Source organism: Somniosus microcephalus, chromosome 27 (assembly GCF_052327205.1).
Source record: "Somniosus microcephalus isolate GS21.2 chromosome 27, FLI_Smic_1.0, whole genome shotgun sequence".
Lineage (NCBI taxonomy): Eukaryota > Metazoa > Chordata > Chondrichthyes > Squaliformes > Somniosidae > Somniosus > Somniosus microcephalus.
The window spans coordinates 41,626,287-41,651,992 of NC_141013.1; the positions used below are offsets into that span (position 1 = coordinate 41,626,287).

A 25,706-nucleotide genomic window follows, 5' to 3' on the forward strand; every position below is an offset into this window, starting at 1 on the left:
CTTGCGTTAAAAAGTGACTGACTTTTTGTGCATTTACATTAAAAATCAGGTAAGATTGATGAGGAGTGGGAGACAGGCCAGCTGGCTGCGTGGGGTGGAGTCTAGGTGCGGGGGGCCCTCCAGATCTCCTGCTGGAAACAAGCAGAAACCTCAAAAGAGGCGAAAATCTGGTTACGCTGGATCTCAGCTGTTTTTGACAGTTCTGTTGGATTACCCCGAAGTTATGATGGGGAAGCAGGAAAACTCCCATGGAATCTTCGGGCCAGGATAATGAATAATAATAATTCTTTTTATGAAATTGACTCTTTAAAAAAATTAAGACTTGTATTTCTATAGCACCTTTCACGACATCCCAAAGTGCTTTACAGCCAATGAAGTACTTTTGAAGTGTAGTCGCTGTTGTAATATAGGAAAACATGGCAGCCAATTTGCGCACAGCAAACTCTCAAAAACAGCAATGAAATAAAAGACCAGATAATCTCTTTTAGGTGTTGGTTGAAAGATAATTGTTGGCCAGCTCCTGCTGTTCGTCGAAATAGGGTCATGGAATCTTTTACGTCCACCTGAGAGAGCAGACGGGGCCTCGGTTTAACGTCTTATGCCGACCATGAATTGGCCACACCCACCTTCGTACCTGAATTTCCAACAGGAGGAATGTTTGTGATCCCATGCTTGCAGGGAGCATGTGTTAGAGAGTTGTGGCTACAATGTTATAGCCCTATAAGCAATAAAGAACTTGCATTTATAGAATGCCTTTCACATCCTCAGGATGTCCCAAAGTGCTCCACAGCCAATTAACTGCTCTTGAAGTGCAGTCACTACTCCTCTGTCAGAACTGCAGCAGCAAGATCCCAAAAACGACAATGAGATTAAACGACCAGTTATTTGGTTCTGATGGTGTTGCATCAAAGGAAAAATGCTGGCCAGGGCGCAGGGAGAAGTCCCTTGCTCTACAAATAGTGCCATGGGATCTTTTACATCCACCAGAGCAGGTGGAGGGGGCCTCGGTTAATGTCTCATCTGAAAGGTGGCACTTCTGACAATGCAGCACTCCACTGACATGCCAGCCTAGATTATGTGCTTAAGTCCTCAAGTGCTGGAGGGGCTGGAGCCAGCAAGCCTTACTCGGATGAGAGTCAAGCTTCCAATATCTCTGATCCACACTCCGCTTGAGTGTGCATTTCCCAGAGTGTGGGATTGCAGTGTTATTCCCCATATGCACTCCCAATATGACCGATATTCTGCTCCTGGAACAGAAACTTGTAAAGTTGCCCAGTCTGATACTAAGGAGCTGATTTACATTGGCCATTCCCTGGCACATGCAGGGTGGCAGTGGCATGAAAATTGGCAAGACTTGTCCCGGGGAAGGCCCACCCGCTGAGACCTTTGAGCGGGCCTCGAAATAGGCTTCTAGCATTCGCACCCGACTTGCTTAAACATTTAAAATCAGGGTCCTTGTAGGATCAACGCGATTTTCAGCTGCCACAAATGTACTGCAGCCCGCTCTGCGCACCCTTCTCCACCCACCCTCCGCCCCAGGTCTATAGTCGGATGCTCGGTGTCTGAGCTGCTGGGTTTCCCACCCTCCCCAACCAGTGAGCTGCCTCAAACCGCCCATTCGGCACTCGCAGCTCACCATCTCATGTTAATGAGGCCCAACCACCATGTTGGTTCGTGTCTCGCGCTGCCGATCGATTGCAACACTCGCCACCCACCCAGTTACTGCAGCAAAACCAAAAACCGGCCCCATAAAGTCCAAATCCCGTCTCAAATAAGACAGCTGTAAAAACCGGCATCATGATTTGCAAAATACAAAACGCTACAATGTTTGTTTTACCCAATTGAAATTTCACCTGGGCATACTTGCCACTGCAGATCACTCCATTCCACCTGGGCACACTAAGGCAGCCTGGATGACGAACGAGGTAGTTATCAGCCCTAGCTACAAACGTGTCGGGAAATCCAGTCACTGAGCCATCCAGGTCATGGAAAATAGAAGTCCAGTCACCATCAAGGCCATTAGTTCCAAACCACTGTCCTGGTTTGCCGAAAAATACCTCAAGATTAACCTGCATGGGGGGAAAAAAAAGAAAGAAATGGGCGCAGGTACACAAGAGCAAACTGCTCTCGGTCTAACAAGGCTGGGGCTCTTTACTATAGAAAAAGAGAAGACTGAGGGGCTGACCCAATGGAGGTCTTTCAAATTACAAAGAGGTTTGATGGGGTAGACATATGGAAGATATTTTCACTTGTGGGGGAGTCCAAATATATAAAATAGTCAATAATAAATTTAATAAGGAATTCAGGAGAAACTTCTTTACTCAGAGTGGTGAGAATGTTGAGAAATAGCACAGATGCATTTAAGGGGAAGCTAGATAAGAGCATGAGGGAGAAAGGAATCGAGGGATATGTTGATAGGGTGAGATGAAGAGGGGTGGGAGGAGGCTCGTGTGGAGCATAAACACGGGCACAGACCAGTTGGGCCAAATGGCTTGTTTCTGTGCTGTAAATTATATGTGGATTAAAAGAACAAAGCTTGTTTTTATACAACTTTAAGAGTAATACTGAACAGATTACAGACACTCTGGGCTGGATTTTCATTGAGGAGGCGTGTAGGAGGCGGGCCTACAACTTTCAGGGTTGTAGTCCCGCCTCCATCGAGTTGTGGCCAACCCATGCGATTTTCACTTGATTGACCTTGTTGAGCCCGCCCAGCGGGCTCAGCAGGCCAATTAAGGGCCACCCGGCAACAGGTGACGTCACAGATTGACATTTCATCTGTCAAAAGCTTTTGACAGATGAAATATCAGCGTCTGTCAGCTGTTTGAAGCTGTCAAACACTGACAATCTGTACTCCAACTTAATTCCTTCCTCTCAGGATGATTTAGAGATCTCTCCAGAACAGAAAGCTGAATGCTGCAACTTTTGACAGCTCGCGGCCATTCTGCTTTCTGTGCCGGTGAGATGAGGGACTCCCGAGACCTGAAGGAAAGAAGGCTGTAAAGGTAAGTAAAACTTCTTTAAACACTTTACACACACCAAGCACACTTACCTCTGCACTCATGCACCCATCACTCACCTGAACACCGGACATCTGGAACCCTCCAAGCCCTTCAGCCAGACGGTCCGCCTCGCTAACTTGGCGTGGTTTGCAGCCATCAAAAATCCCACACTTCAGCAATAAAAATAGGGATTAGGCTAAAAACTGCCTGTTAACTACCTGTTAACAGGCAGTTAATTGGCACTAATCCCCTTCCCGCCTCGGGGAGGTGAGTCCCAGCACAGGTCAGGTATCCGTCTCCTTTGAAACTGGCATGGAGGCGGGTTGGGGGCGGGATGGGTTCGTGCCCCCGCGATTTTGCGATTTTAACCCCCCGCACGCCTCCAATCCTGCCTCCACAGCCCAATGAAAATCCTGCCCTCTGTCATTAATACAGATGTTTAATTGTCAGAACAATGGAATTCAACACAACTAAACAGACAGATTGCTAGAGACTGAATATAAATATGGAGAAGAAAAATCTGTTGGAATTTTTCATTATAGCCACCACTTGAAATTAGTTGACTGTGATTGGTTGCTATGTGAGTAAATGCTGCCAATAAGCATTCTTATACTTCAGAAAATTATGTATTGAAAAGGAGGAGAGGGGAGCGCGCAGCGGAGGGGAGCGCGCACAATGGAGTGGGTGGAGTACAGTGGAGGGGAGCGCACACTGCGGTGGGTGGAGTACAGTGGAGGGGAGAGCACAGTGGTGTGCACGATCAATCTGTGTTGAAAATTTCAATTGACCCAGCATCCACAGCCTTTGGGCCGGGGGGGGGGGGGGGGGGGCGGTGGGGGGGGGGGGGGGGGGAGATTTCCAGATTTCCACTACCCTTTGTGAAAATGTGCTTCCTGACTTCAGTCCTGATAGTCTTAACTCTAATTTTATGATTGTTCTGGATTCCCCCATCAGAGGGAGTAGTTTCTCTTTATCTACATCAAATCCCTTTATCATTTTAAACACTGATTAGATCACCCCTGAATCTTCTATACTCAGGAATACAAGCCAACCTATCCTCATCATTTGAACCTTTAATCCCCGCCCCCCCACCCACCCCCGCAGAGAGATAGAGTAGAAGGAGCTAAATGGGGCATTTGTCTTGCACTGACATTGCTAGCTATGTGAGGTAAGGGAAGCAACGCTCACCCATCACTAGTGCCTCCATTGCCGGCGCTTCCCTTTGCCACCAAGGCACGGCTGCTTTTGCCGACATTACCAAGAACCATCTCCTCAGTCGGGCGTCAGATCCTATGGAGCCACTGGCAACGTTTTCCATGCTGCAACCGCACGGAGTGCTCAGACCGACCGCACAGGGCAGCCATCTGGTTTCTCAATCTTTCAGATCCATCTTGGCCAGCAGAGCAGGCCCAGCAGGCGGATATGAAGTAATGAATTGTGACTCTCAAACAACTGCACATATGTAGTTCAATGGAAATCAGATTATAATATTGGGCAAATATTATAGAATATCACGGAAATGTGTCAGTAACATGCCTTCCAATGTTCTTCCAGTCTTCAGTGTAAAATTTGGGCTCAATAATTTAAAAAGGACAGCCAGCTCATTGCAGGTTAACACATGGGTCCAAAGGGTTAATTTTACCATCTTTGCTCCACTACCACAGATTGGTTTCTGTCAATGTTTGAGAATACACAAGCAAATTATTTTAAGACTTACACTCCCCTCCAACTTGACTTGAGACACGTTGTTCTGGGGGCTGATCTGCCAGGCGTTCCTCATAAAAAATGCAAGTGCGCTGGAGTACCTTTGGTGGACAGGTGCGTATTTCTTAAACGTGCACTGCGTTAGTCGGACTGGGCCATCGTACATCTGGAATCCACGGATGGGAAAGGTTCTGGAAAGCACACACAAAGACTTAAGTTCAACACTTCTAGTAGCTTTTGGATTAAAAAGCCCCCCCAAAACCTGTTAAAATGTATAGAAAACGTCAAAGTTTCTCATTTCTACCTGTTTCTTGGCAGTGTCCTGTACTCTCCGTGGGCTCCCATGCCCCAGTATCTGTTTTGCCCTCCATTGCAGCCTACATTAATGCTTTCACCAACAAAGATTGATTTTGTCACTTCCAAGCTGGACCCCTCATCAGTTGGAAAAGTTCCGTCGCTATGGAAACAAAAGCACAATAGCAACCCTTTCTCATCAGTTTCAGTCAAATGGCAGCATCAACCACAAAAAAGCTTAATAAGTTTAGTGTTTGTAGAGATTTGTGTGGAGATCATTCTTTGTATAATGGATCTGAAAGTGGAGCTGGCTAGTTTTTATGATCTATTAGAAGAGATAATGTCACCAGATGATGGCCAGGAGAAACCACTAATGCATCTCCACACAAATCTCAATTAATTTAATAATGAATAAAATGTTAGACAGCGAAGTGTCACGTACTGTAATCCCTGAAGACCAAGTTGCAAGCAGATTTTTTAAAATTTGTTTATGGGATGTGGGCGTCACTGGCAAGGCCAGCATTTATTGCCCATCCCTAATTGCCCTTGAGAAGGTGGTGGTGAGCCGCCTTCTTGAACCACTGCAGTCCGTGTGGTGAAGGTACTCCCACAGTGCTGTTAGGGAGGGAGTTCCAGGATTTTGACCCAGTGACGATGAAGGATCGGCGATATATTTCTAAGTCAGGATGGTGTGTGACTTGGAGGGGAACTTGGAGGTGGTGGTGTTCCCATGCGCCTGCTGCCCTTGTCCTTCTAGGTGGTAGAGGTCGCGGGTTTGGGAGGTGTTGCCAAAGAAGCCTTGGCGAGTTGCTGCAGTGCATCTTGTAGATGGTACACACTGCAGCCACGGTGCGCCGGTGGTGGAGGGAGTGAATGTTTAAGGTGGTGGATGGAGTGCCAATCAAGCCGGCTGCTTTGTCCTGGATGGAGTCGAGTTTCTTGAGTGTTGTTGGAGCTGCACTCATCCAGGTAAGTGGAGAGTATTCCATCACACTCCTTACTTGTGCCTTGTAGATGGTGGAAAGCTTTTGGGGAGTCAGGAGGTGAGACACTCGCCACAGAATATCTAGCCTCTGACCTGCTTTTGCAGCCACAGTATTTGTGAGGCTGGTCCAGTTAAGTTTCTGGTCAATGGTGACCCCCAGGATGCTGATGGTGGGGGATTCAGCGATGGTACTGTTGTTGAATGAGTAGTGCGGTCAGTTAATTTAGCTTACAACACAGACTCAGTAAACCCTTAGGGCTGAAGCAAGCCTTGTCGGAGAAGCAGCCAGGCCACCACTAAGTCAGAAGGTGCAGGGTTCGAGCCCCTCCCCGGGCAGTCCCAGTGAGTGGAGACCGGGGCTCCGGGCAGTCCCAGTGAGTGGAGACCGGGGCTCCGGGCAGTCCCAGTGAGTGGAGACCGGAGCTCCGGGCAGTCCCAGTGAGTGGAGACCAGAGCTCCGGGCAGTCCCAGTGAGTGGAGACCGGAGCTCCAGCTCAGGACTCTGGGTTGACATCCAGCAGGATATTTGCGTCTGGTGGGTGGCTCCTTCCCCCCCCCCCTCATTTATATGGTTTGTGGGAGTCCGTAGAACCCTGCCATTGTGTAGGCTGACCACCCTATCAACTGGTTACAGCCATGGAAGTGGAGGTCAGACTGTTAATCAGCCTGCAAATTCTTCCATTACTTTATACAATACTACAAGGGAAGAGTGCGAAGATATGAAAAATCCACAATGACGGGGCTGATTTTTATAAATGCATGCTACCAGCAGGGAGCCCCGCCATTCGGAGCATAAATTGGGAAACTGTGGGTGTGCTAATGATTTTCCATCCTGTTCAACAGATGTGGGAATACTGAATGTATTCCACTCATGAGAGCTAACTCAATGAATTAGGACTACCATTCTTTTGAGTCACCTGTAATTCAGGGGGAAAAAAGTGCTTTGCATTGACCCTCAGCAGCAGCCAGTGCAACCTGTGTCCTTAGCTACTTGCACCAGGACTGCTATTGTGTTCTGTAACATGTGGGACCAGACCTCGAGGTACAGTGTAATACTGTCCATGGTGGTAAACTTGACTGAATCTAAAAGTGACCAAAATACACGCTCCACTCCCACTCGGACCTCTCAGTCCTCGGCCTTTTGCATTGTTCCACTGAAGCTCAACGTAAGCTCGAGGAACAGCCCCTCATCTTTCGATTAGGCACTTTACAGCTTTCTGGACTCAACATAGAGTTCAACAATTTCAGATCATAACCTCGGCCCCTATCATATATATTTTTTTCCCCCCCCCACACTTTGTTCGTGTTATCTTCTCTTCTCTCCCACATGGCAGCTGTCTTCCATTCTGCCAGCGCAATTTACACTTCATCTAGAGCCATCCTTTGTTTCTTAACCTGTCCCATTACCATCTCCTCTTGCCTTGAATATCTCTTAATGTCTCTTAACTTCTCCTGCCTTCTATCCTATCACAGACCTTCCCTTTTGTTCTTTCATCCCCTCCCCCCTTTCCCAGCCCCTACACTTGCTTAAAAATCTGTTCCATTTCCTGCTTTTTTCCAGTTCTGACGAAAGGTCATCGACCTGAAACGTTAACTCTGTTTCTCTCTTCACAGATGCTGCCTGACCTGCTGAGTATCTCCAGCATTTTCTGTCTTTATTTCAGATTTCCAGCATCTGCACTATTTTCTTTGTACAGACAAGCTTTGAGACAAGAGTCTGCTGGGTTAAAAACATGATGTGCTGGAATTTTTCCTTCAAAAGAGAAGATCTTGAAAGTTCTGTGAGAACCACGAGTCAACAACCTGCAACTGTAAAAACGACGACACTCTCCAATCCTTGAATGTCTGGCCTTGGTTAACTTAGCGTCAAAACAGATAGAAGGAGAGAGAGACAGAGACAGAGAGACAGAGAGACAGAGAGACCGTTAATCACAGAGTTTGGGACACGAATGCTGTGGGCGAGTTGCCAAGTTTTGGGGTATAAGGGATGTTGTAGTCTGACACTCGTGGCTACAGTCGTGGGCGAGCTGGTCAGTTGCCAGTTAAAGTCATACGTCTAGTCATCGTTGAATCTGGAACAGTTCCCATGGATTCGAGGGTAGCTAATGTAACCCCACTATTTAAAAAAGTTGGTAGAGAGAAAACGGGGAATTATAGACCGGTAAGCCTGACATCGGTAGTGGGGGAAATGCTAGAGTCCATTATAAAAGATGTAACAGCAGAGCACTTGGAAAACAGTGACAGGATCGGACAAAGTCAACATGGATTTACAAAAGGTAAATCATGCTTCACTAATCTACTGGAATTTTTTGAGGATGTAACTGGTAGAATAGATAAGGGAGAACCAGTGGATGTGGTGTATTTGGACTTTCAGAAGGCTTCGATAAGGTCCCGCATAATAGATTGGCGTGCAAAGTTAAAGCACATGGGATTGGGGGTAAGGTGCTGACTTGGATAGAGAACTGGTTGGCAGACAGGAAGCAAAGAGTTGGAATAAACGGGTCTTTTTCCGAGTGGCAGGCAGTGACTAGTGGGGTACCGCAGGGATCTGTGCTAGGACCCCAGCTATTCACAATATATATTAATGATCTAGACGAGGGAACTAGATGTAATATTTCCAAGTTTGCAGATGATACAAAACTGAGTGGGCATGTGTGCTGTGAGGAGGATGCAGAGAAACTCCAGTATGATTTGGACAGGTTGGGTGATTGGGCAGATGCATGGCAGATGCAGTATAATGTGGATAAATGCGAGGTTATCCACTTTGGTGGCAAAAACAGGAAGACAGATTATTATCTGAACGCCAATAGATTGGGAAAAGGGGAAGTGCAACGAGACCTGGGTGTCATTGTGCACCAGTCACTGAAGGTAAGCATGCAGGTGCAGCAGGCGGTTAAGAAGGCAAATGGTATGTTGGCCTTCATAGCGAGAGAATTCGAGTACAGGAGCAAGGATGTCTTGCTGCAGTTGTACAGGGCCTTGGTGAGACCACACCTTGAGTATTGTGTGCAGTTTTGGTCACCTTATCTAAGGATGTTCTTGCCATGGAGGGAGTGCAGCGAAGATTCACCAGACTGATACCTGGGATGGCAGGAATGACGTATGAAGAGAGAGATTCGGTCGATTAGGCTTATATTCGCTAGAGTTTAGAAGAATGAGAGGGGATCTCATTGAAACTTATAAAATTCTAACAGGACTAGATGCAGGAAGGATGTTCCTGATGGTCGGGGAGTCCAGAACCAGGGGTCACAGTCTAAGGATAAGAGGTAAGCCATTTAGGACTGAGATGAGGAGGAATTTCTTCACCGAGAGTGGTGAACCTGTGGAATTCTCTACCACAGAAGGCAGTAGAAGCCAATTCATTAAATATATTCAAGAAGGAGTTGGATATATTTCTTAAGGCTAAAGGGATCGCGGGATATGGGGAGAAAGCAGGGACAGGGTACTGAATTTGGATGATCAGCCATGATCTCATTAAATGGCGGAGCAGGCTCGAGGGGCCGAATGGCCTACTCCTGCTCCTATCTTCTATGTTTCTATGAATTGACCGCTCACTGGTGTTAGTATGTATGTGGTGTTGCTTATAATCACCTGAGCTTAAAGTAAATGATTTTAGATGCTTGCTTGTAATAAGTACAGATAATTGAGTACAGTTTGTATTCTGGTAATTACTTGTAACCCCTTGTTGATTTTTAAGTAAAAGAAGTTTGACAGATTCATTGGGTTTTGTGTTGTCTGTTCCACGGGTCTGAACTCTACAAACTGTCAGACAATCAGAACGTCTTACAACCGAGTGGGGAAACAAAAGCCACTAATGTTTGTTCTCCGTACCCAAGAGAATCCTGTCACCATGACATTAAATTGCAATGCTCCACACAGCCCCTCATCAACAACTTAATTAACATTACAATAATTAAGCAAGACATTCAGTGAGATGGATGCAGTATATACACTGCTAGTATGCAATTAGCTTGAATTATAGCATTTAACCGATTAGGCCCCAATTCTCCAAATTATTCCATTTTAAAATGTATTATTTAAAAAGCAATATATAAACATCGAATGCAAAGCTTCCCACTGCTTCCCAACAGCTAGCCTGTGCACCTACACCCCTTCTGCCTGCCAAACAACAACATCACACGTTATTCTCCATTCATGAAAGAAAAGCAATCATATCCAACCAAAACTCCATTAAAAGGAAAAGTCATCACCACTAAATTACCATTCAGACCCGAGCACAGCATCCAGGCTGACACTTCACTGCAGTACCGAGGGAGTGCTGCATTGTCGGAAGTGCTGTCTTTTGGATGAGATATTAAGCGGAGGACACGCGTCTGCCTGCTGAGTTGGATGGCACTATTTGAAGAGCAGGGAGTTCGCCTGGTGTCTTGGCCAACACTCCTCCCTCAACAAATACCTCAAAAGAGAGATTATCTGGTGATTCATTCATTTGCAGTTTGTGGGCCTTGTGTCGACCAAGACAAGGGATGCAGTTGGAGGTTACCAGAGTGGCAGAAAAGGCAGTTGGAGGGTGTACCGGAGTGAGAGCGTGAAAGACCTATAAGCAAGCAAAAAAAAGGAGGGCACACAGAGACAGTATGAGGAGGGGTGTAGGACCTTGGCCATCAGGCTGGCAAAATGACTAGGCCAAGCAGGCGACAGGCCGAGTTATTTATGTTTTCAGACATTTTTTTTTAAATGCCCTTCAAGATAAAGCTGCGATGCATTCCTAAACCCTGAACTCCACGAGCCAGGATCTCTTCTATTTTCTTTGCTGCCTATTCTTTTCTACTGTAAAAACAATTGTAAAATGTGCAAACATTGTCAGTTTTGAATACAGAGGATGTTTATCATTAAAAAACGTACGTTGAGTTATAGCTATATTAAAAATCTTACAGCTGTGTGCACTTCCTGTCAACTTTCCCCATTAGAAATTCCTGTCCACATTTATAATGAAAACAGCCTTTGTCACACTAATTACAACCTGCAGCACCACCACTGGCAAGAGCATGTAGTTACATTGTGACAAGTTTACATAGACATTTTCCATCATTGTCACGTAGAAATTTATAATGAGAATGTAAACATAAGGGCAATAGATATGACTTTATAAAGGAGATTGAATGACACCTGTGCACTGATTAACCCCTGGCCTCTAACCTAACTTCACCCGAGGACTACTCATGGTCTTGACTTCACCTGTGCAAAGCTACAGGAAATCAACTAGAAATATTGAAATGTATTTGCTCTTTTAGGCCAATTTCTGTAAGCCAAGGTTTCGGTTTTAAGTTAAAAAAGATTTAATCTGGATAGATGATCAGTGAATAAGGCATTCATAAAATTAAAAAACAAATCTCCAAAAGAAAGTTACCTTGCTAGAGTCAGGCCAATTCCATTGTCCGAGAACCTGGAGAAGCATAAAGGAATGTGGTCACTTCCCTGAATTTCATACAAGAGAGTATCTACAGTAACTAGCAGTGCATTACAGGAAACTCTCGATTTACTGGCATCTAAATAACCGGAAATCTCGGTTAACCGGCAAAATTCAGGAGTAGGTTCAGGTAAGTTTTACTTCATATTAGTGGCAGTTCCTGGATCTGTGGCTGTGCAATCGGGGTTCCTGCACATGTTGCTAAGCAACAGGGATGCTTGGCCTACGGCCGGTATTCCTGCACATGTTGCTAAGCAACAGGGAAGCCTGGATTTGTTGCTGTGTACGGAGCGCTCGTACCTTTTAACTATACCTCTCTGTAATCCGGACTTTTTGATAAACCGGCACCACGCCGGTCCCGTCGGTGCCGGATAAAAAAAAAAGAGTTTCCTGTATATACCTGTGCTGTATATCCACAGCAATTAGAATGCATTGTATCCCTCAGTGCATTGTATCTTCAGTAACATACAATGCACTCATCACTGCTGTATATCAAACGTGTTAGCTGTTATAAACACACTTTCCAGCATTTGACAGAACATACCCAGAGTTGCGGAATATAATGTCTCCTCCTCTAGCCCAAGCTCCGTGGTCATTATTTTTAAAGCTTACAAGACCATCAATAACGGCAGGAACCCTTGGTTTTCTTGGGTCAGCATTCTCATGTGGGCGAAACCTATGTCAAAGACACAAAACAGATGGTTGGTCCTGTCGTGGCCATACGAGAAATCTCGTCTTGGAAACAGATGCTCCTGTCATCAACAAAGGAAGGAACTCAGGCCCTAAGCACTTAATAAACATCAGAAGCCAAGACTCAGCAGGAACAGAAGGCAAGGTATGACAGCTTTAAACACGAGCGAATCATTAATCATCCGTTATCAGTTGGACATAAGTCGGAAAAATATTTAATGAGTCATAAATAAAGCACATAAACAAATGCAACTTTTTAAAAGCAGGTTTCTGGTCACAATATTTCCAGGAAATTAATTAAGCAAACATTTAACGTTAGTGCTGCACTTTTTTGGAGTAAAGTGGCCAGTGTAAATTTCAAGATACTTGGAGGCTGCAAATATTCTGCATTATTAAAAAGGAACGTTGAATGTGAGATGAAATATTGCTGCATACTGTACACGTTATAATGACAGTCCAATGGAAATAGATGCTAGGATTATGACACAATTATACAGTACTTTACACTTCATAGATGAACCCACAACTTTCTAATGATTGTTTAAACTATAGTAGCACACACGGAGCTATGAGGGTGCATTATCTATGTCTCAGTGTAACTATGGCTATATATCACTGCATTATTGGAGCTGCATATTTAGAAAATGCAGGGGAGAATTTTGGTTACTCGGATAAATGATTTTCCTCTTAATTGGGGGTCAGCTGTGACTCAGTGGGTAGCACTCTCACCTCAGAGTCAGAAGGTTGTGGGTCCATGTCCCACTCCAGAGACTTGAAGCACATAGAATCAGAATCGTACAACATAGAAGGCGGCCATTCGGCTCATCGGCCGCGATTTTGCTGATCGCGATGGGTCCGGGGCGGGCGATGTCGATGGCAGGTCCCGACCCCGCTGCTGGCTGAAATGAATTTACCTTGATGGGGCTCGTTAAGCCCTGCCCAGCATATTTCCCAGCCAATTAGAGGAAGCGGGTCTGGTGACGTAATTTGATGGTTTCATAAAGGGACTGACGTAAGAAAACTCACTACTCACTTGGTTTGAGTATAAAGCAAGGCTTTAAATCAACTTGTTTCAGAACATGGAGGTCTAGTTGTACTTCACTAGTTCCTTGTCTTACAAAATGTCCCTGGCAAGCTGGGGCCAACGCCCGAGTATTTATACTCCTTGGACGGCGCCACCAGCTGGCCGTCCAGCGTTATTTCACGAGTAGTTTCTTGATGGAGATTTATAACAGGGCCCAAATTTAGTTTGATATTTGTGCTGTCAGTGTTCTAAAGCATTGAGGCTATAAACATTGACAATCACTGCACAGAGATGCAGGGCTGCACCCAGGTTCTCCAATGACTCCTCCATATGCTTATGGAGGAAGTCACAGCACGCAGGGAGGTCCTCTTCCCTTTTGATGGGCAGAAGAGACTTCCCCAGGAGGACAACACAGCCTGGTTGCACATTACAGAGGAGGGCACAAGCAGGGATGTGGTCAGGAGGACCAGGCTGCAGTGCCCCAAATGTTGCAATGATCTCAGTAGACCTTGAAACGTTAGTATAAAGCCACACTCACCCTCATCCTGCTGTGCCTCTCATCACATCCCCATCACTCTGCCTTCCCTACCCTACTCCTGCACATCCTTACTCACACCTCCACCCATCCCTCTCCATCTACATTATCACATCCACATCTTACTAGCCACCCCTCACACTCACCCTCATCCTAGTGCAATCATACCAACTAACAACACACAAGGGTAGGCACTTGGGTGTTTTATGCAATGTCCATGTAAAGTTTCTGTTAATGTGGTGTCAAACATTGAGGCCTAGAAATTCACTAGCCTTAGCGCCGCTTTTGAGGCGCTAGAGGGACTAGCGCCAGAGTTATGGCCAGTTGAAAAATTCCCTGGGGCCCTAAAGCGGCGTTGCACCGGTAGCGCTGCGCCGGCACCGATGACGTCATCGGTGTGCGCAGCGTCCCGGTTGCCATGCCGACGGGCCCCAGCGCTGAAATTCAGTTGCGGCCGCCTCGCCCGTGGCAGCCGCAACTAAGACTCTGGCAACAGAGTCCAACATGTGTTTGCGCCGGCGCATTAAAGGCCCCGCGGCGGCCGGCCGCTTTCCCGCCGGCCGCCTGCCCGCAGCTCCCTCCCCGGACTTCTCTCTCTCTCTCCTCTCCTCTCCTCTCACCCCCCCGGAACAGATGCAAGCCCGGCACTTGTCCGAGGTGCCGGGCTCATTTTTAAACAGATTTGCGCGGGCCGCGGCCGGGTGCAGGCAGCTCCTCCTTAACGGAAGGAGGCGGCCTGCACTTCCCCAGCCTGCCGCACCGCATCGGGTGCCGCAGCGCCGGAATTGCGGCGCTAAACGGCAGTTAGCGCCCTTTTCCAGGCGCTAAGACCCTTCAGTAGTGCCGGCAGCCATTTGGGCGCGGCGCTACTGAATTTTTGCCGCGCGCAGGGGGACTTAGCGCCGGCACTAACTTCCAGCGCTAAAGCCCTGGCTAAGCCAAAACCCAATTTCTAGGCCTGAAACTTTTATTTTCAAGATTTTGCATTCTTGGACAGATTTGTGTGCACCTTTGGAAGTGGCTTAGTGAGTGGCAGTGAATGGTGAGACATAACGGTACCCCCCACAATGATGGAGTGTGAAAGGAATGGCTTGGGCATTGTAGGGATGCATTATGGTGTTGCTGTGGGGTGGCAGCCAGGGTGTACAGCATCGTGAAGTAAATCTGGTCATACTGAGGCCATCCCTGGCAGCAATGTGGTTGGGTGCTGATGCCCTCTGTCTGTGCAGCATCAGTAGATTGCGGAGAAGGTCGGTGTACCTGGTGCTGCTGGTGTTGGGGCTGATGGTGGTTGGTTTCTGAGGACCAAGGTGAGAGAGTATAAAGGGCACCCATGCTGATGGAATAGGTTGCAGGTGAATTAGAGATGACAGAAGCGATCTATCAATGGTGAGAGGCAATGAGGTCAGACTGGATGGAGACTTGTGTAAAGACTTGCAGCATGGTGACCCTGTTATGGAAATACAGTGAGGAACAGCTTGTGGCTGAGGGAAGATATCTCTAAGGTGGGAGCTTTTACTTGACATTTGAAGCTGTCAACTCATCAGCTGATTCAATGGCCACTGACCTCCCGCCTCAGCTTCACAGATGTGATCTAGCAACAGCCTGAAACCGGAGGGCAAGCTGTCAAATTTAAAAGGTCAGTTTAAAACCATTGTTCAGTGGCTGTAAACAAGCCACTCATTTTAATTGCCTCCCCCGCCGCTGCGTGTCGGGTCTGCTCAGTGCTCACAGACTGAACATTTGGTAAAGGCGCGTGGTGGCAGGTTCACAGTGGGGTAAAAATACACTTTCCCACCCGACCCACCATCGATCGCGCCCGCTAAACCCCCAGAAAACTCTCAGCCAGAGTCTACACCGGCTCTTTCGAAGAGCAATCCAGTTAGTCCCACTCCCCGGCTCTTTCCCCATATCCCTGCAATTTTTTCCACTTCAAGTATTTATCCAATTCCCTTTTGAAGACTACTGTTGAATCTGTATCCACCACCCTATTAGGCAGTGCATTCCCAATCCTAACCTGTCATTGCATAAAAAATGTTTTGCCTCATGTCTTCTCTGGTTCTTTTGCCAATCACCTTAAATCTGTGGCCTCTGCTCATTGATCTTCAGCCACTGGAAACAGTTTCTCTATCTAAACCTTTCATGAGTTTAAACACCTCTAGCAAATCTCCCCTTTGCCTTCTCTGCTCTAAGGAGAACAACCCCAGCTTCACCAGTCTAAATAACTGTAATCCCTTGTACCATTCTAGTAAATCTCTTCTGCAGCCTCTCCAAAGCCTTCACGTCCTTCCTAAAGTGTGGAGCCTAAAATTGGACACAATACTCCAGCTGGGGCCGAACTCGTGTTTTATAAAGGTTTAGCATAACTTCCTGGCTTTTGTACTGTATGAGCTGGATTTTGTCATTGAGTTGCTAGCCTAGCCCTTGACTAGGCACTCTCCCCTTGTGCACAAGTAAAATAAACTAACAATCTGACGGTACTGCTTGTGTGTCAGAGTCTTTCTCGGAGTCGAGATTTCGACAGCTGGGGCCGTGTAATCCGCTTTGTGTTATCCACCCGACTCCAAATCGATGTGGGAGATTGATGCGATTTCCACATAATTGGGCAATTGAGTTCCAGCGTGTGGGAACCCATGGCCCAATTAGTTTTTTCAGTCTGAAACTCGCCTCCGATGACATCATCATTGCTGCTGCATTTATCACAGATCACAGAAATCACAGAAACCCCACAGTGCAGATAGAGGCCATTTCAGCCCATCGAGCCTGCACCGACACATATACCACCCGATCCCCATAACCCCTACACCAACACATATCCCACCCTATCCCCGTAACCCCACGTATTTAATCCCCCTAACACTAAGGGTCAATTTATCATAGCCAATCAACCTAACCTGCACATCTTTGGACTGTGGGAGGAAACCGGAGCACCCGGAGTAAACCCACGCAAACACGGGGAGAATGTGCAAACTCCACACAGACAGTCGCCCGAGGCCGGATTCGAACCCGGGTCCCTGGCGCTGTGAGGCAACAGTGCTAACCACTATGCCACCATGCTGCCTTGCTTCTTCTGCAGACTGCCAACCTTTCGGCCTTTGCAGTGAGAGGGACCTGGAAGCAGAATGAGCAGCGGGAGACCTAAGTCTGCTCCCAGATTTGATGACGTCGCCCTGCAAGCTTTGGTGGAGGGAGCAAGAGCTAGTAAGGAGGTGCTCTTCCCTTCTTCAGGGAGGAAGAAGCCTCCCCAGCAGACGAAGGCTGTGTGGATCCAGGTGGCCCAGGAGGTGAACTCGTCATCCCTCATCCGCAGAACCTGGCTTCAGTGCAGGAAGAGGTTTCATGACCTTCTGCGCACTGGAAAAGTGAGTATGACTTTCCCATCACCCTCAATCTGATCCCCATTGCCTTTCCTCACCAGCACTCAGCTTTGACAACCTCTTCCTCCACATCCCACTTGACAGGACATCCCTGCACCCTTACCCATTCCCTCTCTATGGTCACATTCACCTAACTATTCGACTATGCAGCCCTCACACTCCCTATCACTGTGATGCTATGAAAACAACTTACAAAACACAGGGAGGGCCCTTGGTCTTGCCACCTCACTCCATCTTTGTCTCCTTCTAAGCATCTATGCTATGGATTCTCTACACTCACTCCTTCATTCTCACTCAAACTCCACATGTCTCCCTCATTGCAGGAAAAGAGAGCTCACAATAAGAGGGAAAGAGCGAGGACAGGAGGAGGGCCACCCTCAGTAGCCCACCTCACCCCCTGGGAGGATGCGGTCCTGAAGATAGTGGGACTTGAGGACGATGCGCAAATGGGGGACGGACAGACAGGTGCATCACAGCAAGCTGGTGACAGAATAGTTTATCATCTCTCTCATTGGCATTGAATGAGTCGCTGGTAATGATTCTGATGCTCTAACAGATGGACTTATGATCATCTGCAATATTCAATGTGCATGTAACCTTGGCCTCACATCTCTGACTCTTTCCTTTACTCCCCCACAGGACCATCGAGAGCCCCCGTCCCCACTATCCAGGAGGCACAGCCTGAGTCTCCAGACTCCTCAGAGGAAGCTGCAACCTCTGAGGGCGCAGCGTCAGCAGAATTCAGCCTACCCAGCACCAGCGCAGACACTCACACCTCGGTGGGACCTTCGGGACATAGAGTAATGTTGTCACCTGGTGTATCACAGCTCACAAGTGAGCATCAGCAGATTGTGGAGACAGGGACAGCAGTGGAAAGTCCTCGTCGGAGGGCGCAGGACTCTTCCAGCTCGGCTCAGCTGCATGTTGACCCTCTGCCTCTGGGTCCATCCAGAAGAACAGCAGTGCTGGAACTCCAGGAACAGGTGCAGGGGTCTCTGGCAGGTTTTGTCTCCAGGGTCGCTGTGAGTGTGGAGTGAACGGAGGAGTCCATCGCGAACATGAGCAGAGCCTTTGTGGAGTCATTGGTGCATGAACGCAGCACCACGGAAAGGATGGCAACCTCCGTGGAAAGGATGGCGACAGTAGACGAGGGGATGGCTACGGCCATGGAGGAGCGAAGTCGCCAGAGTGTAGAAAACATGGTGAGTGTTCAGAATAGACTGACATCTCTGGAGGAGCGATGGTCAGCTATTGAACAGAGAAACCAGACCTTCATGGAAGTCCTTCTGAGTAGGACTGCCAGTGCAGATACGGGTCCCCATGGCTCCCCGGATGTGCAGCAAGGTGCTCTCATGCCACTTGCAAGCGCGGAGGTGGACCTGACCCATGAGAGGGATGTTGGTGGCAGAGAACAAGGAAGTGGGGGCTCCTCTCCAAGCGCTCACACGACCATGACACCGCAGAGCCCTCGGTCAGAACCCCACCAGAGTCCCCACCCAACTGAGATCGGCGTCTCAACCCCTGCACAGCCGCAGGAGCAGCAGACTGTTGCCGAGCCCTCACAGGTTTGCAACCCCAGAGGACGCCCACCAAAGGTGTCGAGACAGGAGCAGCAAGAAAGTGAGCAAGGGGCCTCCACATCTGCTGAAGCCACAGGGGAAGCACCACATAGGAGCATGCGTATGAGAAAGATACTGCACAAATAATCACAAGGGTAGTCACTTGGGTGAAATGTGATGTTTAATGTTGAAAAGCCGTCAGTTGGTTATTGTAAATAAAAATTCTGATGGCAACTGTTGCAGTTGTGGCGTGTGTAATTTCGTAAATGGGACTTCCACATTGAGGGCTTACGATTACTTGCAATTGTCAGTACGGTGGTCAGAGTGCTAGGAATCCGCTGGTTCTTGGCCATTGTCGATGCTCTGGTAAGAAGCTGCGAGGCAAAAGTGCTTGATTGGCTAGGCTAAGCAAATCTGGCCAAGATGAGTGCGTTCCTTGCATCCCGGGCAGCAATGTTCTAGCGTACTGCTGCCACTGGTTGATGGGCCTCTGCAGGATGTTCGTTTTCGCTCTCCTCCTCCTCCTCTTCCTAGGAGGATATGTGAGGAGCCACTTGGTCCTCAGGAATCTGCAAGCCACGACGCTGTGCCATGTTGTGAAGTGCACAGCAAACCACGACAATTCTGGAGACCCTGGCTGCTGAGTACTGCAGGGCTCCACCTGATCTATCCAGGCATCTGAAGCGCATCTTCAGCATGCCGATGGTTTGCTTGATTATGGCTCTGGTGGACATGTGGCTGGAGTTGTAGCTCTCCTCAGCTTCGTTGGATGGGCTCCTTAACAGCGTCATTAGCCATGTCTTCAGGGGATAGCCCTTGTCTCCAAGTAGCCATCCATTAAGTTGGTCTGGCGGGCTGAAGAGCAGAGGCACACTAGACTGGCGCAGTATGAAGGAGTCATGGCAACTGCCAGGGTACTTGGCACAAACATGCAAAATTTCCTTCTTTTGGTCACACACCAGCTGCACGTTGAGGGAGTGGAAGCCCTTGCGGTTGACAAAAATACCTGGATTACAATGGGGTGCCTTAAGGGCCACATGTGTGCAGTCAACGATGCCCTGCACCCTTGGAAAGCCTGCCAGATTAGCTAATCCAGCCGCACGCACCGTGACACTTCCTTGATCCTTGGAGAAATGGATGTGATTGTGCGCAATGGCAAAGAGGGCATTGGTTACCTGCATGATGCAAGTGTGTGCGGCCGCCTGGGAGATGCCGCTGATGTCTGCTGCTGATCCCTGGAATGAGCCTGAAGCAAAAAAATTGAATGCGGTGGTGACTTTGACGGCCACTGGTAAGGGGTGTCCACCTGCTCCTCTGGGCTCCAGGTCTTGCTGCACCATTGCGCAGATGTCACCCACTACCTCTCGCAAAAGTCGGAGTCGCCTTTGGCACTGCTGCTCACTCATGTTGAGGTAGCTGATCCTCTGTCTGTAGACCCTGTTTGGGGGGTATCTCCTGTGTCGACAGGCTTCCATGCGCTGGCCCCTTCTGGCCTGTGCAGCTTCAGGTGGGTGAGCAGCAGCTTGGCAGTCCTGCTGCTGTTGCTGCTGCTGTTGGTGCTGCTGTTGTTGCTGCTGCTGTTGGTGCTGCTGTTGGTCCTGGTTCTGCTGGTGCCGCGGCTGGTCTTCGTCCTCATCTGATGTCCAGAAGGGAAGGAAATAAATGCCTCCCATGCTTCTGGTAGATGCCTCAGTTGAGGAAGCGCTCAGTCAAGGTGGCGAGAGGGGTTTCCCCAGGAGGTCACACTGGAGATGGGTGTCAGGCTCCAAGCTTCCATAGCTATGGTTATGCCTTCTAAAAGTTGCCCCAGACCTGAGACAACAAAGTCCTGCCACCTGCAAATGACGACTGATCAAATCTCCTATTTAATGGTGGAGCTGCAGCTGATAGTCAGCAATCCAATTGTGCTCCCGCCAGGTTTCACCGTCGTGTTTCAGCGGAGACATGAATCACGTGGGAAACATGTTAAAATCGGAAAGGCCTCTCAAAATGGGATTATAGAGGCAATTTAGTGGTTAAGGGCCTGTTAGGGAATATATATATATTTTAATAACATAGATTTTAATATGATTAAAATCTAATGATTTAAAGAAATCAGATTATGCTTAAGCTGACCACATGCCAAAGGATGGTGTGATGTATCAGATCCAATCACAGCTGGTAACATCACATCGGCTGACTTAGAAACTGAGAACAATGAAAATGCTGATTTAGCTTAAACTGTGAAAGTGCTGATCTTAGCTTAAAACTGAAAGTGATGATTCTGCTTAACTAGAGAACAAAGGAATGATTGATGTATCAGAGATCCAATCAGTGTGATGTAGTTGAACCAACCATAGCTCTGCATACATGCTGCTGAGCCAATGGTAATAAAGGGGGCGGGTACATCTGCTGCTGTATAAAAACCAGCCATTTTGAATATGATGTTAGTCGGATGAAGGAAGTCAAAGTGTAAATCAAGTGATGCAATAAATCGACTATTTAAAACTTACCACCGGACTCACAAACTTTTATTTTAGTGTGTTGACCTCAGATCAGTGTGGTCCACTGAAATTAATTACCCGATCTAACAATTTGGCGCTGCGAGCAGGGTTGCTGAAGGAAGAGACTGAATCTAAGACACCAGACCTATATTGGAGGTAAGGACTCCTCGTTATAAAAGTCCTTGGTTGGTTGTCTAGTCATCTCCCCTCCACGCAACTCCACAAACCTCCCGGGTAGCGAACCCTCCGGGTGGTAAGGTGGCTCGAGGTCCAATATAGAGCTCTAACTTACTGAGTCGGCTGAAAAGCCTTTGACTTGAGACCCCCAAGTAAAGTAATCGATATTATGGCATCACTCGATAAACCTGCAACTATTAAAGGGGGGCGTGCCCCACCTGAGATTTCAGAAGATGAAATTCTGTGGGAGTTGAAAGACTATATAGAATTACAGTTTGACTTACCTAAAACCTGGTTCGAAATCGAACAAAAGTACAGTACCTCCTCCGGACAATGGTCTTTGGATGACATAAAAAGGGTCTGGGGAAAAACGACCCGTATGAAAGATAAAAGACGGATCAGATGGTCCTTGGCACTTATGGGCCAGATCCGACGGCGAAATGAGATTAAGACAAACTCCCAACACGATCACGACTTGACCAATGCAAAAGAGCAGAAAGATGCGATTTATGAACAATTGAAAAAGAAAACAAATGAGCTTGAAAAGTCAGAAGTGGAAGTTAAAAAACTTAAAGATGAAGTTAAGGACTGTAAAAAACAATTGGATAAACAACCGATAGTCCCGGTAGTTGAAGAAAAGGGAAAATGTGTCGGGACCTGGAAGGGTTACCCAGATCTAAATGAAATAAAGGAGGAAGGTCGTGGGAGACAAAGACAAGAAGCAGGTCAAGAGACCGACTCGGGAATCCTCTAGTAATGTCAGTGAAAGTGAAGAAGAGAAAACAGGACCCCATTTGGCCCCGTTGAGACAGAAAAGGAAAAAAGTAGAAAAGGAGTACGAGAAGAAAGAAGATGGGGAAGAAAGGGCGAAGTACCAACTCCACCCGTGGGACGGAGTCCAAATTCTGATTGTAATGATACCCAGGAGAGAGGGAAATAAGTTACACAGCAAAGTAAAGACTGGCCTGGGAAATGATGAGCAAGAATTAGATGCCGGATGGGATGCGATCCAACAGTGGTTACAAGTGTTTAGCTCTGCAAAAACGGATTGGGGAAAGATCATAGCCTGTCAACAGAAAGGGACGGAGGAAGTGTTAGAGTACGACGGGCGATTTAAAACTAACTGGTTGGAACACTCAGGGCTGAACACAGGAGAGGTAAAGAAGGAAAAAGATCTAATTTGCAGGCTAACCAATCTGAAAACTCAGCAAAGGAAGGAAAAAAACAGGGATTTGGAAAGCCAAGAAATGCTGAGACGCCGATGGAAAAAGAGGAAAAAAAAGAGAAACTTACAAGTTTTACTGACATGGAAGTTATTAACATCTGTGCTGAGACAAATAAAACACAAGACTTGCTGAGTGAAAGGAACCTTGAAAAATGACTATGAATGTTTAAGAAGTTACAGTATTTCTTTTGTCTGATTAGATGGTCTTTAAAAGAAAGATTCTGTTATGTGTGTTTTAGCTCCACCCACTTCTGTGTTAAAAGCGTTTAAATCTTTTGTCTTGTCTTGGATTTTGGAAGTTTTAAGAATGGGCGAATAAGATTGTGCCCCAAGAATTGAAAAAAAAACCTTAATAATTTAAGTTAAGCTGGTGTGTAAAAACTGAGAAGAGCAACAAAAAGTTTGCTTAACAAAAGATTGCGATAGATTTTTGTACCTGCAGTGCAAACTGTACAATGTTACATTAAGTTTCAGTCTAAGATTTAACCTTGGAGTCCCGGTTGCTATGGTGAAATCTTCTAAAGCAGTTTGATTTGATTTGTTTAAATGTGAAAAACTAATTTTTCTCCAGTTATGTTTTTACAGTATTTTGGAAAGACATTTGAAGAAAGGACAATAAGAAATATGACATAATTTACTGTTTTCTGCAAGAATGTGCTATTTTGTTTTGTTTTATCTGTTCTGTTCGTGTTTAGTTAAAGTGTGAAAACACAACTGTCTTTTTCGATCAGGAAAGTTTTTTTAAATTTACGTGAAGTGACGCAATTACGTCTGATAATGTTTTGCTCCACCTTCTTAAAAACCTGCAAAGGAGTTAACCCTTTCCACTGACAGCTGTTTAAGTGCACCAAGCAACAACTTTAGTATGAAATTTAAAGATATGGGACATTATTAAATTTAAGTTTCTTAATTTTAAGTTAATATTTCCCCACAGTGATAGAAGGAAAATTATGATTTGATAAATGGAAGTTATCTTGTAAACTAATTGCATGATAATGTGCAACATGAACTTGTACTGGTAGTGCTAGATTTAACCGAAACGGCTTTACCTACGTGGTGTTAATGGGCTCCTAGGGTTGGTATTGGTAATACCGTAATGGCACCCCAAGCCCAAGGCACTACTGGATGGGCTCCTAGGGTTGGTATTGGTAATACCGTAATGGCACCCCAAGCCCAAGAGGTGCACCGAATACAGAATATTGGGGTAGTGAAGGACGGAATGCACATATCCCACATGTAATTAAAGGAAAGTGATTGAGAGTGTAAGATTGAAACAGGAGAATTACACTACTGAATGAGAACTTGCAAAATACTCTCAGGCAGTTTAAAAGAGCAGAAACAAAACTGAAAAAAAAATCAGTCTGAACTCGATGATCTGAAACAAGAAGAAAATAATTTGAATGACCGCTTATTAAATCTCCAGGTAGATTGCCAGACCAAGGAAGAACTGGTTTCAGACTTGGAGAATAAATTAATGAAGTCAAAGCAGAATGAAAATTCTCTTGCCTCCCTTCTAGCTGAGAAGGAAGATGCTTTACTTGAAAAAGTTGACAGGTTAAAGCAGTTTTTGGAAAACATTGAGAAAAGTCAGGCAACAATAGAGACCGTGGAAAAAGAAAAGTTGAATCTTGAGAATAACTTTAAGCAACAGATTATGCTTTTAGAGAGCCTAATAGCTGAGAAAACCACATTAGTGAAAGCACAACTACAGGAAAGAGCACTTCAGGAGAAAGAAATGGAAGAGATTAATGTAGGGCTAGTTACTGCTAAAAATCAGCTTGAAATCAAGCAGGCTGAAGTGGCCAGATTACAGGCAGAGGGCCAAGAGCTCAGGTCAAAGCTTAAATAGCAGCAAGTAAGACCTTGAAGAAGTATTCAGCCATTAGACGACTACAATCTTTCGATAAGATACCTGAAAGCCCGAGAAAGGCTTGTATCGGATGGTATGGGTGGCATGATATTGAGATACCGGTATGAGTGTGTAACTGTGATTTGTTACGTATGAGGTAATTACCATCCAGGAATGTATGGTGAATCTGCACTGAAGAACGGATCTCAGACATGCTCAGTTACTTGACAACAGCAAAACATGAAATGGTTAATGTGGCTCAGGAGAGCGAGACAACTTTTAAAGCATTGACACATACTCCATCGAGAAACTATCTAATTGATGAAACAATCAGAATAGAGTTAAACACACTGGTACCTGTTAGAGGGATTGAAATTGAAGTTGAAGTGGAGAGTTACATGGAATCTGGATTGGGACAATTGAGGGCTAAGGAAAAATCATGTTTAGTAAGAATTATCCACAAGATGGATACGAGTAAAAGAGAGATCTGGAGAATCTTTTAAATCCATGATTTGTTGATTAGATGTTAAACTGTAATGTCGCTTGAAATGATTGTAAGACTGAATTTAACTGTGACTGTAATAATTGTGTTTTGTAGGTAACAGAGTGTGGGAAAAACCAGTACGAATCCAGTTTTGGTGGTGCCTCCTGTGTCACTACTACTGCAATTACCATGCTTTACGGGTCTGACATGACCTGTCCCATCAACCAACACATTTTTAAGTATGAGCTACACAATTATGTGGCACAATTCGAATACTCGGATATGACATTCCCCTGTTGTTTGTGGGTTTCAGTGCGCTCATGATGCGACTGAACTCCTCCCTAAAGCATTTTTATGTTTTGGAGCAAGACAACTCGAGAATAGATATTGAAATTGACAGCATAGGGGACAACTCACATTGGTGGGATATTGGGCTTAATACATCAGCACACCCTTAGGTTCGTATTATTTCACATGCTCTGGTAGCTATCCAACTTGTAATGATAGTGTATTTGATATATGTAACATGTGTAGTAAGACTTTGATACATAAGCCAATTGGGTACTCATGCCCATGACTGACAAGCACTAACAAATTAGTTGAGCACACTGAAAGAGAAGATCCGAAGTAATGTAGAGGAGACCCCAGGCGGGGTAACATCAGGAAAGATAGAAGAAACAGAGGATTCCCAGGCGGGGCAGAATTGGAACACCGGAACAGTGAATTGAATTTGAGTAAGGGGTCAGAGGTTGCTCCTCCCCCTCAAAGGAATGGACTGTAAGGAAGGGAGAAATCTTCAAGACTCCCTACTAACGCCCAAGTTGAGAGAGCAATAAGAGCTAGCTAGATTAGTCAAGAGCTGATTGTGAGAAGTCAATAAGGATATT

General features: G+C 46.3%; 2 protein-coding genes across 5 annotated transcripts in view; both read right to left on the bottom strand.

Annotated features, from left to right (window-relative positions):
- Positions 1-25,706, bottom strand: part of cemip (cell migration inducing hyaluronidase 1) — a 247,262-nt gene that overhangs the window by 189,456 nt on the left and 32,100 nt on the right. The window lies entirely within an intron of this gene.
- Positions 1-25,706, bottom strand: part of LOC147100145 (cell surface hyaluronidase CEMIP2-like) — a 114,732-nt gene that overhangs the window by 58,482 nt on the left and 30,544 nt on the right. For all 4 annotated transcript variants that reach the window (XM_085968880.1, XM_085968881.1, XM_085968879.1 and 1 more), the window contains 5 exons: positions 11,961-12,092; positions 11,357-11,392; positions 5,011-5,163; positions 4,720-4,897; positions 1,854-2,069 (listed from right to left, as the gene is read on the bottom strand). In XM_085968880.1, coding sequence (XP_085825006.1) covers positions 1,854-2,069; positions 4,720-4,897; positions 5,011-5,163; positions 11,357-11,392; positions 11,961-12,092 — 715 coding nt within the window. The remainder of the gene's footprint in view (positions 1-1,853; positions 2,070-4,719; positions 4,898-5,010; positions 5,164-11,356; positions 11,393-11,960; positions 12,093-25,706) is intronic.